Consider the following 19,281-nt stretch of genomic DNA (forward strand, 5'->3'; position numbering starts at 1 on the left):
TGCACTAGAATGTGAAGGCAGGGCTATGTCAGATTCACCTCTGTGTCTCTATTACCCAGCAATGGGAAGCTAGGAGCAGAATGGGATTATTATGAATACCAAATAATATAATGTATTTGAAAATGTTTTACAGATGTTAAACATATTAAGGTTGTTGTCATAATCCTTACAATTAAGGGATCCACAATTAAGTTAACAGTACTTTTATTCCAAGGAGCCAAAGTAAGAAAAAGAGGCATCTGGGTGGATCAGTCAGTTAAATGTCCAACTCTTGGTTTTGGCTCAAGTCGTGGTTTTGTGGTCACGTGATCAAGCCCTGTATTAGGCTCCACACTGAACATGGAGCCTGCTTGAGATTCTCTTTCCCTCTCTCTCTGCCCCTCCCCCACTTGCACGTATACTCACAGTCTCTCAAAATAAAACATTAAGAAAAAGAAGAAGAAGAAGTCTTATAATGTATTAGAGTTGGTAGATGTATCCCTTCCGTTCTTGCCAAATTTACTTATTATGCCTCAAGTGGCGTAGAAAAAGTAAAATGGAAGGTTGGATATTTAAAGCCAAAGTCCTTACTTTCTCCTTAATAATTTATGTAGCGAACGAAATGACAAAAAGACAAGACACATAAAGACAGACAAAGACACAACTCCAGCCGGAGGGAGAAAAATCTCCCCGAGCCTTCGTGCGGTTTATTTTTATACCCCGGTAGCTGGACACATACCAAAATCTAAGAAACGCATTCTTCTAACCAAGCACATTCCAAGGATGGGGAGAACAAAGGGAGACAGTGACCACAGCATATTTACTAAGAAGCCTGCCCAGAACTCCAGCCTCCTCCCTATTTTCAAGGAGGGCGAGCGGACCGTTAACCTTGGATATTGTGTGCAGGCCCCTTGGCAGAACATCCTGTATGCAGGCATGCTCTGCCCAACCATTCTTTCTTGTGGTCACTGTTGGGCTCCTACATCTCCCCCTTTTTTCTGTGAAGCAGTAGCAAGCTGTAAGGCAGCACGAACGAACGCGTTATCTATCCTTTTTTAGTTGTTGCCTTCTTCGCCAGCACCGGAAGACTACAATAATAACGCAGGCATAAGAGTATTATAAGCAAGGTATTCCCGAAAGTAGTTCCAATCACATTTTAACATACTTTTTGTGGATAAAACAGTTAATTGATCCCTAAGCCAAGAAACAGTATATTGAAGATTAAGTACATCAGTTCCAAGTTGTGTATCCAGATCTCGTTGTTGTTGCCACAATAAATGAGAGTCTTTATGCCACTCCCGTATAAAGTCTGCTGTTTGGATTCCTTGATGCAAAGCAAGTCTAGCCATGGCAGCGGTTGCAGTAACTGAAGCCACTGCAAGAACTGAAGCTATGATTACTCCAAGCATGCGTCGGGATCGGTGAAGCAAGGTCTGTACAGCAGCTACTAAATGAGATACAGCAAAAGAGTCCGACCAAGGTCTTGTCAAATTTACAGGTAGCCATACTTCAGTTGGAGTTTTAACAACCACCAATGAAAAATCAGTGCTGTTGGTTTGTGTTTCAAAATTTTTCCACCATAACTGATTTACACATTGTGTTAAATTACAATGAATATATGATATAGATCCCTCTGTAGCATTCCAAATCCATTTCCCGTACAACAATGCAAAGGGGTATTTTATACAAGCTGTAGCAGAATAAGGTTTATTAACATGCAAATTAACATGAAAGGGGCCTGAACTGTCAGCCATATTCAAAGTATAGTTTCCCGACCATATAGTGAGATGGATAACCTCAAAGGATACATAGTGAAAGCAAATACATTTCACTGGATATGAGGTGCACAGACATATTGCCTGAGGCCAAAGAGTCAGCCCGTATAGGTAGAGTAAAATGTGGTGCAAACAAGCATGTTAGGTAACCAGCCATATGGTGCCTTGTGGTGTAGGTGCCTGTCTGGAATATTGTTGTGTATGTTTACTCTGTCTGTGTATGTTGACTCCTTTGCCCCAGCTCCAACAGGATCAACGGGGACCACTTTAGCTGCCTGGAACATTTCTCACACTCTGGCAAGAAACAGCCTGTCCAACTTGGGGGAAGTGGCCATTCCAACCCCCATTCAAGCGTCCCCTCCCCCAAGGGAGAATGGGCTGAGGAACACAGAACCACAGAACCACCGTTGTTTCTGGCCTGCTTTGAGCTCAGGAACCAGTGTCTCAGGCCTCATTTTCCAGAAGGCGATAGTCAAAGAGATGATGGTTTTGGTTCCTAACTGCTTTGGGGGTGTGCCCACACGTTGTGAAATTTAGCAAGGGCATGGCTTCTGGCAAGATGTGCAACAGCAAGAGGGCTCTGAGTTGAGCTTTAAGAATGTCATTTGTTTTTAGGAATATAAGCCCAGTAAGTATATTCTATTGCTTGTGCATACATTACCTGACAGGTAATTACAGCCATCATAGCCAACACCAGATTAGTAGAATTAAAAGGTTGCCCAGTATTAACAAGAGTTTTCTCAGCCTCCTGTGCAAGCTTCTTCAGTTGCCCCCATGTTGGAGGGGACGCATATCGGGTAGGGAATGTAAAGCTCTGCTGTGCAGAAAGCTCTTCAAATTTTCGCACAAAGCGGTCAATCATTCTGAATCTTGATCAATCGAGTTGGGGCCCAAAACCTAAAATTATCAACAGATATGAAAGCATAACCTCGTCCCAAATATATCAGTGATGCTGGAACCCAACCTTTCTCTTTATCTTTATACCAAATGAGTGTATTCAAGATATTCTTATCCTCTTCTTTCCTTCGAAAATGCAATTCTGCTGCTGATAGATTTTCTTTGCTCCAAATATTCGGAAAATTTAAAGTAAGTAAAGTTTTATTCAAGATGTCTTTTGGTTTCATAAATCCCTCCTGTTTCCCCTTTTTTATTTTTTCAATATATTCACGTAAAGTGCGATTAGCTCTTTCAATGATAGCTTGTCCTTGACTGTTATAAGGGATGCCAAAAATATGAGTTATATGATATTGGGATAAAAAGTGAGTTAATTTTGCAGATTGGTAAGCAGGTGCGTTATCAATTTTTAATTCAATTGGTACTCCCATAATTGCAAAACAAGACAATAAATGAGTAATAACAGCGTCAGCTTTTTCAGAATGTAATGCAGTAGCCCATTGGAAATATGTGCATGTATCTATAGTATGATGAACACATTTTTGCTGTTCAAAAGATGAAATAAAAATTACATCCATTTGCCATATCTGATTTGCTTGTAATCCTCTTATGTTGACACCTGGTGGGGTAAATGGTAAGGTAAAAGGCGCACATATGGAACAAGAGCGAACAATATTTTGAGCTTGTTTGCGAGTGATAGCATAAGATTTTTTTTAAGCCTTTAGAGTTAGTATGTTGCAGATGATGTTCTTGTTTTGCTGCTTCTATAGGATAAAGTAATGCATCAATTGTAGCATTTCCAAATGATAAGGGTCCAGGAAGGGCGGAATGTGCACGGATATGAGTAAAGAAAATTGATTTTGAACGCCGTAGAAGCGATTATTGTACTTGATAAAACAATTTGTCAATATCTGTCTTAAGAGTTATAGGCAATGAAACCTGAGGAAGCTGTAGACAAGAGAGAATAGCATATCGAGAATCTGAAGCAATGTTAACAGGAAGTTGAGGAAAATCTTGTAAAACTAAATAAATAGCCCACAACTCAGCAGGTTGTACAGAGGAGAACGAATGGGGAAGGACTTTAGAACGTTCAAAAGTCCAGTATCCAGCGGTGTTTTTATTTGCATCAGTGAAAACAGTGGGTCCTTGAACTGGAATATTTGAAATCGGAGATTGAGGTATCATGGGATTAGTTCGAAGAAAATCAATCAATTTAGATGATGGATAATGATTAGAAAATGAACCAGGAAATGAAGCAAGGGAAATTTGCCAATTTTCATTAAATTGTAAGCATAAAGATATTTGAGCATTTGTTAGTTGAGTAACAATTTGGTGTGGTTCTTTCCCTGATAATTGTAGAATACGATTGCGACCTTTTTGTATAAGAAATGCTAATTTATCCATATATGTAGTTAAGTTTTTAGAGAAACTATTGGGTAAAAAAAAACCATTCTATTAATCCTTTTTCTTGAGCAATCGCGCCAGATGGAGAATGAGGGGTATGAAATATTATGAATAAAATAGATTGAGAAGCAGAAATATATGTTAAAAAACCATCATTTAATCTTTGTTCAACAAATTGAAGTTCTTGCAAAGCCAAAGGGGTTAAGATTCGGGGACTATCTAAGGCTTTGTCTCCTTCTAAAGTAGAAAATAAGTGTCGTAATTGGTAAGTAGGAATTCCAAGCACCGGGCGTAACCAATTAATATCTCCTAATAATTTTTGGAAGTCATTTAAAGTTTTCAAATGGTCCCTTCTAATTTGTAATTTTTGAGGCCGGATTCGGTGTTGGTCTAATATTGTCCCTAAATAAGAAATGGGAAAATCCTTTTGAACTTTTTCTGGGGCTATATGTAAGTTATATTGTTTTAAAGCTTCCTGTACCTTTAAGAAAAATTTATCATGTTCAGCAATACTGGGAGCTGCCAATAAGAGATCATCCATATAATGATAGAGAATATAATTAGGATACGTTTGATGGATAGACTGTAAAGAACGAGCTACAAACTCTCGACATAAGGTAGGACTATTTATCATTCCCTGTGGCAAGACTGTCCATTGATAGCGCTTAACAGGTTGAGCATGATTAAGAACAGGAACCGTGAAAGCAAATTTATCTCTATCTTGTAATTGTAAAGGAAAGTAAAAAAAAAAAAAAAAATCCTTAAGATCTAGTACCATTAAGGACCAATTTTGAGGAATGAGAGCAGGAGAAGGAAGGCCCAATTGTAAGGCTCCCATAGGTTCAATACGTTTATTAACTTTTCTTAAATCAGTCAACATTCTCCATTTTCCAGATTTCTTTTTTATAACAAATACAGGAGAATTCCAAGGGGAAGTAGAAGGCTCTATATGGCCAAGTTGAAGTTGCTCTGATACTAATTGCTCTAAAGCCTCGAGCTTTATTTTTGGTAATGGCCACTAGTTTCCCAACGGAATGGCTACAGAAGCCCCCACGGGTGAGAGAAGATCTCTTCCCCATATATTAATAGGTATACTAACAATATAAAAGGTGACAAAAACTGTTTTTCCATGATGAAACTGGCATTGTAAAGGATGAGTACTCTTCCAAACAGTGGCAATAGAGCCTAATCCTGTCAGCATTAGATGACTTTTTTCTTTATTCCATTCCTGGGGCCATTGTTGAGAGGAAATGACTGAGACATCTGCCCCTGTGTCAACCCTTCAAAGTTCCTTCCTTGTATGGTCAAGGAAAGAACAGGGCGAGAATCCTTGATAAGCATTTCCCAAAATATATGTTGCCCAGTACTTCCAAAACCTCCTGACCTTTCATTAGGAAGAGCAGAAAAGGGAAGATAAGATAAAAGAAGTATTTGTGCTATACGTTCTCCAGCTAATAGTGAAAGCGTAATAGAAGTAGAAACGATGATTAAAATTTCTCCAACAAAATCAGAGTCTATCACTCCAGGAATTATGGTTAGACCTCTTAAAGCTGCGCTGCTGCGGCCCAATATTAAGCCAAAAGTGCCTTTAGGCAATGCGCCAAATATATTTGTTCTTAATTTATAAATGCCACCTCCCGGAGACAAGAGAACATTTTCAGTGAGAGGCAAGTCAGCAGCAGCACTTCCTGAGGTTGCAGAGCGTAAATCTGACACCCTTAAAGGTTTGGTTATTCCTGATGTAGTAGTCATTTCTAAGGGTTGCTGGGGAACAAAGGGGTTATTGTCCCAGGCTGACAATGAAGGGCTTGTCCCAGGCTGATTGTTCCCAATCGCGATCATCCTAAGCTTGTAAACGAGCCAGGGTGCTGACCAAGTAGCAAACTCAAGGTTAAGACAGACTACGTGCATACACAAGACTGTGTTTAAGCAGAAGGTCATTTGCGAATGCAGAGCGGGAAGTTGGCAACAGGCCCCTGGGAACAGAAAATGGGAGGACAGTGGAGTTGGGTCCTTCTGGGGTTGTGCCCATTTCTCAGAACGGAGAGATTGTGTATTTGAGCTCTGATATCCTTGAGGTGAGTGAGCAATAAGTCCAGGGGTTTAGAGGGTGTATGTCCCATTTTGTTAGTCTTAGTCGCCCAGTAATAAAAGTCCAACAGACATACACAGAGAGACAGATAATAAAGTTTGCTGCACAGGGAAACGAAACTGAAACCAGGACGGCAGCGCTGCAGAAAAGAAACAAACTGGGATGAAGGTTTTCGGTTGGATCCTGGGCACAACTTGCCTTGTCCCTTTGAACTAATACAGAATACAGGTTAGGGGCAGTCCATTGAATATTTTTTCCCTCTGATACAGAAGGTGCCTGGAACGTCTTCCAGGTCTCCTGCGACCGTGGCCCCCAGCGCGTCCGCCTTAACCACTTTTGGTCGCTTAATATAGACTTGTCTCGAGACCAGAGTTACACAGATAAACATAATAGAAAAAGATTCTTATGTAGCATCATCATACAAGCACCAATTACAATTATAGCTTTGACCATTCAGTATCTGTGAGGTGTTCATTACTTTTGGTGGGACCCATTCATGATTTTTGAGAATTTGTTCTTTCATTTTGTGTTTTTGATCATTGTTGAAAAAGTCAGGTCACTTTATCAATCTCGTCGTTCCCATTAGACGACGAGGAGGACTCATTAGAACTATCAGATTCAGTATCTGATTTCCCATCCCTGGAATGCAAAGTGGCGGCCGCAGAAGCGTCATTTAAAGTGGCAGCATTTGATTCCTTTGGTTTCTCATTAGGGACTTCCTCATAAATCACCTCAGATTTTATGGTTTTAGTTTCACTATCTGTAGAAAGCAATGCAAGTGCTTGAGTGATAGCACTACATAGAGTCCACAATTTCAGAGGAATTATGTTACCCTTCTGATGCTGTCACCATAATTCCTTTTGTATTAATTTCCATTCCTTTAAGTTTAATTGTACTTCGGGTTGGCACTTAAATCCATAACAATGCTGCTCCACAAGGCAAAATAACTCTGATAAACGGCGACTAGATGCCTTCACCCCGATGGAGTGGAGAAGTCCTTTGACTAGCTCCATGTATTGTGCTTTTGCTGATGGGGAGTTCCCCATGATTTTCCCAAAAGTTCCCCTGCCTTGGACCTACAATCCCCAAGGGGTACTCACCCTTTCGGTTTCATTTGCCCTCCGTTTCTTTCCTCGCGTTGGGCGCCAGATGTAGTGAACGAAATGGCAAAAAGACAAGACACACAAAGACAGACAAAGACACAACTCCGGCCAGAAGGAGAAAAATCTCCCCAAGCCTTCGTGTGGTTTATTTTTATACCCCGGTAGCTGGACACATACCAAAATCTAAGAAATGCATTCTTCTAACCAAGCACATTCCAAGGATGGGAAGAACAAAGGGAGACAGTGACCACAGCATATTTACTAAGAAGCCTGCCCAGAACTCCAGCCTCCTCCCTATTTTCAAGGAGGGCACATTCCCTCGTTTGCGAGCGGACCGTTAACCTTGGATATTGTGTGCAGGCCCCTTGGCAGAACATCCTGTATGCAGGCATGCTCCACCCAACCATTCTTTCTTATGGTCACTGTTGGGCTCCTACAATTTAGGTCATATGGGAATCACTGTTGCCAGGAATATATCTGGGATTATATATTTAGTCCTACATTTCTGGAATGTTTGCAGCTGGGTGTTTCTTAATAAAAAGTGTATGTATATATGCATGTGTCTGATCATTGCTTATGCATGAAGTGATTGTAATGTTGAAACTATAAGTGAATCAGAATTTTTTTGTTACTTATTTTGAAATACACATATACACATAATTAGGATTTTACAGAGAGAATGTGAAATAATAAATTGGAAGCATCGTTGCTTTTCCTTGAATCCTTCTGGTACATTTTAGTTGACTGTGTTTGTGTAAAGAGGTTCCTAAAAATTAGGTATCTTAATTCTAAAATAGCAAAAGATGGAAATGATGGAAATGATATGGGGATAAGAAAAACTTTTTTTAATGTTTATTTATTTGAGAGAGAGAGACAGAGTCAGAGTGCAAGTTGAGGAAGGGCAGAGAGAGAGGAAGACAGAGTCCGAAGCAGGCTCCAGACTCTGAGCTGTCAGCGCAGAGCCCGATGTGGGGCTTGACCTCAAGAGTGTGAGATCATGAACTGAGCTGAAGTCGGATGCTCAACCAACTGAGCCACACAGGTGCCCCAGGAAAAACTTTTTTAAAAGCTGAAGTAGGAGACTATAGATGATTAGAAGAACATCTTTTTGTTTTGAGAAACAAAAGTTACTGGCGTTAGCCTTGTTAGGAGACAGGTGATGACACCTCAGCCTTCACATGAAAATACATGTCCTTTGTGCTGGGAAGTATAGGCTTGAAGAAGTCTTGGGGAAATGTTAAACAGGGAGAACTTTAACATATTTCAAGAGAAGAAGAGTGTTTGATTACTTATAACACCAGTTGTTTTGTTTTTTGAACAGATAACGTGCCTGGACGTTTCCAGTGGAGGCGGCCTTGGTGTGTCTTCTAGTACTGATGGGAGCATGAAGATCTGGCAGGCTTCCAATGGCGAGCTCAGAGTAAAGGCTTTGGATATGCTTTCAGGGTCTTGTGCATAAAGGGTGGTCTGAGAAACCTTAGACTGGGTTATGGGTGGAAGAGTGGCACATTCTAAATTTGTAGGACCACGGCACTTCAGTTGATCTTTGTTCTCCCATATGTTAATTTTGGAACCACCCTCAATCTTGGTGATTTTCCAGAACAAATTGGAGCTGGAAGAGTGGAAGAGCCAGGCCAGTGAATGTCTAAATCGCTGGTCCCTTGGTATGAACTGCCTTCAGTGATCATTTTCTAAGACAGAGTAGCTAGACTGTTATTACTGATTATATGGCTGAGCCCCTCTAACCCATACAGAGGATTTTAAGAAGAGGTGAGTAAGTGTGCTTAAGCCTCCAAGTATGTACAAGTAGACTTAAGGATGGCTGTGAGAACCTCAGTTCAAGTCCACAACATCTGTAGCCAGAGCTACAGGAAAGGGAGTCAGCAGCTCTTAGAAACACTACCTGGTATACAAATGAGCTAAAGAGCTCCCATTCGACCTCCATAGTTCTAAAACCCAGCATGTAGGTATAGCATGTAGTATTAAGGGGACCGAGGATATAAGAGGTAGGAGAATATCAGGGGATGGACAAGAGAACTAGCATGTAATTTTCTTTTGTTTTTCCAGAGAGTATTGGAAGGACATGTGTTTGATGTGAATTGTTGCAGGTTTTTCCCATCAGGCCTTGTGGTTCTGAGTGGGGGAATGGATGCCCAGTTGAAGATCTGGTCAGCTGAAGATGGTAGCTGTGTTGTGACCTTCAAAGGTCACAAAGGAGGTATGAAAAGTGATTTCTCCAAAAGGCTTCTCTAATGATCCCCAGAGACAAAGCACCAAAAAAGTAGAAATAGAAGCTAGTTATCTACAGAAACACAAATAATTCCTCTAACTGGCCATTTAAATCAGCTATTTCCTCAAGGATTATATGATATCACTTTGACACTGAGTCTTGTTATTACTAACTGCCTTACACAGGTAGTTGTTTTCCACAATGGATAAGTGAAAAAAAAAAATCCTCCCCAGGAGGTCATTGGATTGTGTGCTGGGAGAAAGGGAGATGTGTGCCAGCATTTTCTCATTATTAGCCCTTTGGCTGAGGTGATAGTAAAAGCTGGGTGGCAAATGGCTACATCACTAGACAACAGAGATAGAGCTTGGTACTGATTGTCAGGTCCCACAACAGAGATAGAGCTTGGTGCTGATTGTCAGGTCCCATGGATTTAAGTCACAGTTCAGATTTTAAAAATGGATTAGCCATATAGCCAGTTGATATCAAGTCATAGAGACAGAATGAGAACATTTTCCCCTTGTAACTGGTTGGTTTGTTGGAAAAAATGATAATTTAAAGATGTTTTATCCTAAATCAGGATGTTAAAAAGGGGATATAATATTTTTTTTTAGCGTTTATTTATTTTTGAGACAGTTTGAGTGGAGGAGAGGAAGAGAAAGAGAAAGAGAGGGAGACAGAGAATCTGAAGTAGGCTCCAGGCTCTGAGCTGTCAGCACAGAGACTGATGCGGGGCTGAAACTAATGAACCATGAGATCATGAACCAAAATCAGCTGCTTAACCAACTGAACCACCCAGGTGCCCCTAAAAGCTGATCATTTTAACAGAGTAAACTTGTTAAAAACATGCCTAGAAATAAGGATTTTGCTCTTTTTCTTACTAATACTGATTTCAGTCATAGTTTCATTTAACATTCTTATTTCCCAGACAATGGCTCGGATATTTATATGTGATTCAGCTGAATTTTTTATTGAAGGCAAATGCTTTTTTATCTTGGTTTTTGTGTTGAGGACTCTTATCCAGTCTGGTTTGATACATGATGCTTTTGTGAGTTCTGGTAGGTTTTGCAATAGCTGCTTCTCTTACAAGCGCATTCCTACTACTTTCACAGTTTCTAATGTAATTTGTCATAGGTTCCAGCTCCTGTATTGTTCCTTTCTTTCTTTTATTCTTGTCACCTAAGAGTGAAGAGACCCATACTAGATGCCACTTCATTGCCAAAGAAGGGTTGAAGGAAAGTGGAGTGCTGAGTCCCACTGCCTTGGTTTTCCTCTTTCCACCTGCTGTTGCCAGGTCAGGGTAGAAGCTCAGCTCACCCCTGGACCCTGCTGACAGTACCTTGCTGGGCCTAGTCAATGTCAAGGGTCAAGGGAATTGTACTGCTGCCTCCTGCCTCCTGGGGGGTGGGGTAGAAGATCACTCTGTGTTTAACCCTACTGACCTTGAGGAAGGGGAGGTAGCAGTTTTTCTGTTGCTATTTGAAAGTTTCTCTTAAGCCATCCCTTTCCCAGTCTTTTGCAACAGACGTTTCCAGTTTTTTGTTTTTGTTTTTTTTAAATTTGTGCCTGATGTATTTGTTTTTTTTTTTAATCGATTCCTAGTTGGAGACTTCTGCAGTATCCTATCCAGGATATATGGGAAGCAATAAGGTAATCCAAGGAATTTGTTACCTTGTTGTTCTTCAAGACCATAGGTCCCTAAGGTGGTCTGCCTTCTTCCCATCTTTCAGTCTTTTTTTTTTTTAATTTTTTAAATATTTGTTTACTTTTGAGAGAGAGAGTAAGAGTGAGAGCAGGGGAGGGGCAGAGAGAGAGAGGGAAACACAGAATCCAAAACAGGCTCCAGGCTCTGAGCTGCCAACAGAGTGCCCAATGTGGGGCTTGAACCCATGGACCATGAGATCATGACCTGAGCCAAAGTCAGATGCTTAACTTACTGAGCCACTCAGGCAACCCCATCTTTCAGTCTTCTTATACTTTCTGTCTTATGTCCAGGTTTTGTTCAGTTATAAGAGGAAGGACCTGGGGAAGATGGGGCTACTGTATCTTGTCCAGACCAGAAGTCACATCTTTTTTTAAAATGGAGAGACTAATCCCTTTCAGTTAGTTCTGAATGGAAGCAGTAAGACCATGATTTTCAAACTGAACTAAGATGTCTTCTTAATTTTTATTTAAAAAACATGTTTTGAAGCCAAAATTAAAACTTCAAAACCACTGTTCTAGGATACTACACTAGGAATTAAATCCAAAACTTTTTCTATGTCTGTTTCTAAGGGCATCTTTGATTTTTTTTTTTAATGTTTTATTTATTTCTAGGAGAGAGAGAGAGAGAGAGACAGTGTGAGCAGGGGAGGGTCAGAGAGAGAGGGAGTCACAGACTCTGAAACAGGCTCCAGGCTCTGAGCTGGCAGTCAGCACAGAGCCCGACGCGGGGCTCGAACCCACGAATCGCGAGATCGTGACCTAAGCGAAAGTCGGACGCTTAACCGTCTAAGCTACCCAGGCGCCCCTCTAAGGGCATCTTTGAACCATTGAGAAGCAGGGACTTACTTATTTCTCTTTTTGTAGCACTTGAACTTGCCCAGCATCTGTTACACCAGTATATGTTTGTGAAGGTATGGAGTCATTTATGCAGATCCATATTCTCTGCCTTTGTAGTTCCTTTCTACCCACTCCATCATAGCGTCTTTTTTTTTTTTTTCTTGCCAGGTGTTTTGGATACAGCCATTGTTGATCGGGGCAGGAATGTGGTATCTGGTTCTCGAGACGGGACAGCACGACTTTGGGACTGTGGGCGCTCAGCCTGCCTGGGAGTCATTGCGGACTGTGGTTCTTCCATCAATGGAATGGCTGTGGGTGCTGCTGACAACTCTATAAACCTCGGCTCCCCTGAGCAGATGCCCAGTAAGTTGATGATGATGTGTTGAGCTTATTTTGTTCCTTAGGCATCTTCAGTGTTTGCCTTAGCTTCTCCTTTTCTTCCTCCTCCTTCCCTGTTCTTTGGCAGGTATCTGATTATTCTCACCATAGGATTAATATTTATTGCATACCTACTATGTTTCTGTTGCTTTGGAATCTACAAAAGAAGTGTATGCCATTGTTAACTACATTTGAGTGAGTGCAGTTTAGCTTGGCAGATGAGACTGATGCCTATAAAACAGAACAAAAAAATTTTTAGCTGAAACAACTTAATGATTCTTAATGCAACATAGTAGTTTTTTTGGAAGAATAAAGTATTTTATATTTTAGGTTAGTGTACATAGATAGGGGTCACAAAGAAGTTGACTTGAGCCTTGACGGACGAATTTGATTTGAACAGACAAGAATGGGAATAATGGGAGATGTGGGGGAGGGTAGGGGCAGTTCACATTAAAATGGTTTGGAGGTAAAATTGACTACTGGGTAGAAAGATATGCATGGCTGGGCCAGAGGTTGGATTAAGAGTAGTAGTAGTGGGGAGCCTTGGCTGGCTCAGTTGGTAGAGCATGTGACTCTTGGATCTGGGAGTTGTAAGTTTGAGCCCCATGTTAGGTGTAGAGATTACTTTAAAAAGTCTTTAGGGGCTCCTGGCTGGCTTAGTCAGTGGAATGTGCAGCTTTGATCATGGGGTTGTGGGTTAAAGCTCCACATTGGGTGTAGAGATTACTTAAAAATAAATTTTTTTTTAAGTTTTTATTTTTGAGAGAGAGAGCAAGCATCCATGGGGAAGGGGCAGAGAGAGAGGAAGACAAGGAATCCCAAGCAGGCTTAGGTTATGATCTCATGGTTTGTTTCCTGAGATCGAGCTCCAGGTCTAAAGTATAGACCTCTTACCTGAGTTTCAGACTCTCTAGATGTCTGATAGCTCAAACTTACCTTGCCTAGCATGGAGTATTTTATTTCCCCCCGCCCCAAATCTGTGTACCACTCAGTAAATGGCACCACCATCTACCTGTTTGAATGATCATTAACAATCCACCGCACCTTTCCTCATGTCCTATATTACCAAACTCTGTCATCTCCACCTTCAGATTGTTCCTGATTTTTCCACCTGCCCTCTCCTTCTTCTTTCCTCCTAGCATCATGGTCTGGTCTTCCATCATCTGTTGCCTGTACCAGTCTCCTATAAGCCATGCAGAGCAACCATTGTGGTCATTTAAAAAAACATAAGTCATGTCTCTCTCCTTTGTCCCTACTCTCCTCCAGTAGCCTCCTTTTATACATGAATTAAAATCCTAACCCCTTCCCTTGCCTTATCATAAATCCTTATACTTTCTAACCTCCTCGTTCATTTTTACCCTCATGTCGTACTGCCCTCTGCTAGCCTACCATGTTCTAGCCACAGGCCTTCTGTCTGTTCTTTCCCCACTACCATCTTTGCCAGCCTCTTGGCCTCTGCCTTATTCTTCTTTAGTCTGGAATGTACTTCCTAAAGTTCTTTGCATGACTAGCTTTTGGTAATTATTCAGGTCTCAGTTGAAAAGTGGCCTCCATGGAGTCTTTTTAAAATTAAAGTTTAAATTTAATCTTACCATCCTCACTCTCTCCTTCCAGTCTCTATTCACTTTTGATCATACTTTCCTGTTCTGTTTCCTTTGTGGAACTCATCACTGTCTGAAAATATCCTATTTGTTTATTTACCTATTCTACTATTTCCTATTACCACTAGAATTCTTGAGAGTAAGGATCTTGTCTGTTTGTATATTACTATTACTATATTACTGTTTGTGTATACCATTTGTATATTAGTAGGATAGTGCTGATACTTTGTAGACCCTCAATAAAGGTTTGTTTCATGAATGAATAAATTTCATTGACTACAGACCATAAGAGCCTTGAGGATAGAGACTGTTTTGCTCAACATTGTACCCCTCAAATGGTATGTCATATTACAAAGAACTTAATATTTTTAAGTTGGGTTTATTGACATATATTTTACATGTAGTGAAAGTCACCCTTTTCATTTTTTAATTTTATTAATTTTAAAAGTAACTTATTTATTTATTAAGTAATCTCTACCCACAACATGGAGCTCTAACTTACAACCCCGAGATCAAGAGTCACATGCACTACTTACTGAGCCAGCCAGGTGCCCCAAAAGTCACCCTTTTTAAAATGTCAGTTCTGTGAGTTTTGACAAATGTGTACAGCCATATAAATAATATCAAAAGTCCAGATATAGAACATAATGTTTTTTTAAGTTAGTAAGTTAATCACTAACAGTAATTCAATAAACAGCCATCAGTATCTGTGCTTTCTGGGCACGGCCAGCTGATCAGCCTAGCCCACTGTTGACATGGCTCATCTGTCATGCAGGTGAACGGGAGGTTGGAACGGAGTTGAAAATGCTGCTGTTGGCACGGGAAGATAAGAAACTTCAGTGCTTGGGACTGCAGAGCAGGCAGCCGGCAAGTGGTTCCTCTAAGACTTTTGAACTCTGGGACAACCTGGGTCACTCTGATTTTTGAAATGCTATCTTGGACCATTTCTGTTTGCTCCCTCTGTTCACCTTTTGAGGAAGCTACAGGAGTAAGGAGCAGTGAAGTGTAAGGATTAACAACAGGGGTTTTGGAGTAAGGGCAACATTCACATCCTAGCTCCTCCACAACAGCTATGACATTTAGTAGGTTATTGAAACATTCTGAGCCCCAGTTTCCTCATCACTAATCTAGGCATAGTAGTACTCACCTCGTAGGGTTATGTGATGAGGATTAAATGTTCTACTGAATTGTGATCTTTGTTGAGTCACTTTCTCTGTGGGCCTTAGTGTGCTATATGTAAAATGACAAGGTTGTATAGATTCCGTTCTATGTCCAAGGTAATGTGAAGAAATTCTGAGTAAAGGACTCCTGCATTCAGGGCTTTTGATCAATTAATGGCCAGAATGCCTTATATGGAAGAATTAATTTGATTCTTTTCCTTCAGCCTCTGAGGTTTTGCTGGGCAAGAATATGCTCTTCATTAAGCTCTGAGTTCCCTGGGGTTTAATTTTTAAAATTTCTTTCCAAAAAAAAAAAAAAAATTCTTTCCAGTCTCTGTCAGCATCACCCAGATAACTTTAATGATTTAGTTTGGTGACAGGTTTTGCATTTTCTTCTTTTTTTTTAAATTTTTAAAAAATTTTTGAGAAAAAGAAACAGAGCATGAGTGGGGGAGGGGCAGAGAGAGAAGGAAACAGAATCTGAAGCAGTCTCCAGACTCTGAGCTGTCAGAGCCCAACGCGGGGCTCAAACTCATGAACTGTGAGATCATGACCTGAGCCAAAGTCGGACGCCTGATTATGCCACCCAGACTCCCCTAGGTTTTGTATTTTCATTTCTTCTCATTACTTCATTGTGCTAGTGATGTTTCCATTTTCAGAAATGACATTCCAGGAACATCACTTGTTTTGATCATATTGCTTTTGTACTCTGAATTTCCACATTGGCTTTTCCTTCCAACAAGAAATCACAGGCTTTGTTTGCTTGGCTGGGTTTTTTTTTTTTTCTTTCCTTTTTAGAACATTTGAAGGAGAAATGATCACATTGAGCTAATAGTACAGAATAAATAAAAATCTGATAATTTCTTTTTTCAGGCACATGGGGAGAATTGTAATTTTTTACTTTTTATTTTTTTAAACATTTATTTATTTTTGAGAGAGAGAGAACAAGCAAGGGAGGGGCAGATAGAGGGGAGAGAGAGAATCTCAAGCAGTTTCCATGCTCAATACTGAGCCCAGTGCGAGGCTCAATCCCACAGCTATGAGACCATGACCCGAGCTGAAACCAAGAACTAGACACCCAACCAGTTGGGCCACCCGGGTGCCCCTTTAATTCTTTAAGTTGTCACTTCATTTAAGCTTGTTTCTTTTCCTATGTAGTGTCTCCCTTCAAAAGGTTGTTAGAAGTGACTTGAAGCAAAATTTAAATGTTTGAATTTCAAGTGTTTCTTAAATGGAAGGTTGTAACAAAAAGTGGGAGAAGAAGGATTTGGGGTTTTGAGGATCCTATGAGTCAATGTGTTGAGGGGGAATAGTTTGAAAACTGCCACCTCAGGGTATGATATTACATACACTGCTGAAGTACTCAGCGAGCCTCAGGTTCCTGAAATCATGAGAGTGGTTCCTCCTCCAGTGTTGGTGAATACTTCGTTTAGATCAAGAGTGCTGAAAGGGAGACAAGTATCATGTTTGCACGTATAGGAGGATTAGGAGGAACCTGACGGAGGAACAAGGGGGAGAAGAAGGGGGAAAATGGTGGGGGANGAGAAGAAAGAAAATTTCTCTAAAAATAGAATTTTCTTTTTTTGGTGTCTGTTTATTCCTGAAAACAAATTAATCTTTAAATAGCAGTTTTGGCTCTTGCTTGTTCCCAGGTGTTCCTCTTTGTTGGCTCTGATGCCTTCAACTGCTGTACTTTTCTCTCTGGCTTCTTGTTATTGGCTGGGACGCAGGATGGAAACATTTATCAGCTGGACGTGAGGAGTCCGAGGTGAGTCATCACTCATTTGCATGATGCAGGTCTTCTACAGAGTGGAAATTTTTATTAGCTTTAACATTGATTTAGGGTAGCGTGGAGATGACTGTTGAATCAAAGGTATATTTTTCCATTTATAAAGGTTTGCCGGTGTGAGTTGTCTGATTGTTCATATTATACCTGGAATCATATTAAAAGGTAATTTGAGGGGCGCCTGGGTGGCTTAGTCGGTTGAGCGTCCGACTTTCACTTAGGTCATGATCTCGCGGTTGGTGGGTTCGAGCCCCGCATCGGGCTCTGTGCTGACTGCCAGCTCAGAGTCTGGAGCCTGTTTCAGTCTGTGACTCCCTCTCTCTCTGACCCTCCCCTGCTTACACTGTCTCTCTCTCTCTCCTAGAAATAAATAAAACATTAAAAAATTTTTTTAAAAAATAAAAAATAAAAAAATAAAAAATAAAAGGTAATTTGAGGGGCGCCTGGGTGGCTTAGTCGGTTAAGCGTCCGACTTTCACTTAGGTCATGATCTCGCGGTTCGTGGGTTCGAGCCCTGCATTGGGCTCTGTGCTGACTGCCAGCTCAGAGCCTGGAGCCTGTTTCAGTCTGTGACTCCCTCTCTCTCTGACCCTCCCCTGCTCACGCTGTCTCTCTCTCGCTCTCTCTCTTTCCTAGAGATAAATAAAACATTAAAAAAATTTTTTTAAAAAAAGGTAATTTGATTCATGCTGTCATGATTGTCTTATTATAGTGATTACTTTGCAATCTAATAATGAACTAACATTTCACTTAAAATGATTGTGTAGAACTTGTAATTTTAAGGAGCTCAGTACTTTTCTCAGTGGTATTAAATCTGGGTTAGCCCAAGATTGATCATTTTTAGTTCATGTAAGCCAGCTGTGTTTCTTTGTTTAGTTTGGATCATAACCTATCTGAAACAGGCCTTATTCTGGTCTTAAAGATAGCCAGAGAAAATCGCACAACCCCTCCGCCCCAGGATTTAACAATTTCTGCAATTCTGTCCCTTCTTCTTTCCATTTCTTTCCTTTGTTCAATTGACATTGAATGAATGGCTTTTGTGGGCTCTGAAAAGCAGAAATAAAAGATATAGACTCTGCCTTTGAGGCACTTGGATTCTAACAGTAAAAATGGGCAGGTTAAAGACTGTTGTGAGGCAGCTGTGATCAGTGGGCTGACAGGGCTCTACACACGAATTTGAGAAAGCACATGTTTCTCCAAGGAAATGAAGCTTTAATTGGATTTTGTCCACTAGGAAGTTACCAAATAAAGAAGAAGGGGCCTGCCTTGGTAGAATGGCATATAGAGCAGAGTGAAGACATGCATGGCACTTTCAGGGATCTCTGAAATACAGGAAATATGTATGGTACAGACGGGTAGGCGGGAGAAGTGATTCCAGACAGGAAAGCAGGAGTTTGTTTAGAAGGTACTAGCAAGCCATCCAGAAGAGTTTGTACTTTATTCCAAAAGCAGTGAAGAAATTCTAATGAAAGAGTGACCACCTTGTACCTTTTCTTCCATAATTTAAGGTACTTTACTTTTTTGCTTATTTCTGCTCTGTGGAGATAGGGAATCTCTGACCACTATTAGAAAATCAGCCTTACACATATATTAAATTGATTCATACCTTTCTCTTTCATTTTAAATAGTCCTGACATTCTAAATATTTTTCAGTTGTCTTAATACTGTGTATAAGCAAAATAATTAACATGTTGTTAACATTGTTGTTAACTGTTATCAGGCCTCCCCTACAAACTGGAGTTATTGGTGGTGACTTCATTCAGCCTAATGACTCATTTAGTTAGTGACATATTTAGATTCACTTGAAGGTAGTTTTTCGTGGATGATCTTTAAGTACCTTGCCAAGAAAGAAACTATATGAATGTTTAATCTCTGTCCATATTTGTCCCGTATGCTTTTGTGTGGTGAGTACTATGTGTTGAATATAGTCAAGCATTGCTTTTGAAGAAAGAAAGTGAAATTGCTCCTTTTTTTTGAACCCTAGGGTTCCAGTACAAGTCATCCACAGATCAGGAGCACCAGTTCTGTCCCTGCTGAGTTTCAGAGATGGATTCATTGCTAGTCAAGGTGGGTCCCGTAGCCAGATGAGAGAGATAGTTTTCTGTAGTTCATTTAAACATGGATTTAAGAGCACTTGGGTGGCTCACTCAGTTGAATGTGTGACTCTCAATTTTGGCTCAGGTTATGATTCCATGGTTTGTGGGATCTAGCCCCATGCTTGGGTCTCTCTCTCTCTCTCTCTCTGCCTTTACCCTGCTCACACATATTCTCTCTCTCCCCCAAAATAAATTAACATTTAAAAAATAAATAAAAAGGGGTGCTTGGGTGGCTTAGTTGGTTA

At 40.5% G+C, this 19,281-nt stretch overlaps 2 protein-coding genes across 2 annotated transcripts in view; one reads left to right on the forward strand and one right to left on the reverse strand.

The window, feature by feature from the left end:
- COA4 (cytochrome c oxidase assembly factor 4 homolog) overlaps positions 1 to 7,342 on the reverse strand; it is a 30,181-nt gene extending 22,839 nt beyond the window's left edge. Inside the window, exon 1 of the mRNA XM_077762259.1 lies at positions 7,245 to 7,342. The gene's annotated coding sequence lies outside the window, so the exon portion shown is untranslated. The remainder of the gene's footprint in view (positions 1 to 7,244) is intronic.
- PAAF1 (proteasomal ATPase associated factor 1) overlaps positions 1 to 19,281 on the forward strand; it is a 45,973-nt gene that overhangs the window by 18,521 nt on the left and 8,171 nt on the right. The window contains exons 5-10 of the mRNA XM_077762256.1: positions 8,569 to 8,667; positions 9,315 to 9,465; positions 12,184 to 12,378; positions 14,770 to 14,861; positions 16,807 to 16,922; positions 18,925 to 19,007. Of these exons, the coding sequence (XP_077618382.1) occupies positions 8,569 to 8,667; positions 9,315 to 9,465; positions 12,184 to 12,378; positions 14,770 to 14,861; positions 16,807 to 16,922; positions 18,925 to 19,007 (736 nt within the window). The remainder of the gene's footprint in view (positions 1 to 8,568; positions 8,668 to 9,314; positions 9,466 to 12,183; positions 12,379 to 14,769; positions 14,862 to 16,806; positions 16,923 to 18,924; positions 19,008 to 19,281) is intronic.

Source organism: Crocuta crocuta, unplaced genomic scaffold, assembly GCF_008692635.1.
Source record: "Crocuta crocuta isolate KB4526 unplaced genomic scaffold, BGI_CrCroc_1.0 scaffold306, whole genome shotgun sequence".
NCBI lineage: Eukaryota > Metazoa > Chordata > Mammalia > Carnivora > Hyaenidae > Crocuta > Crocuta crocuta.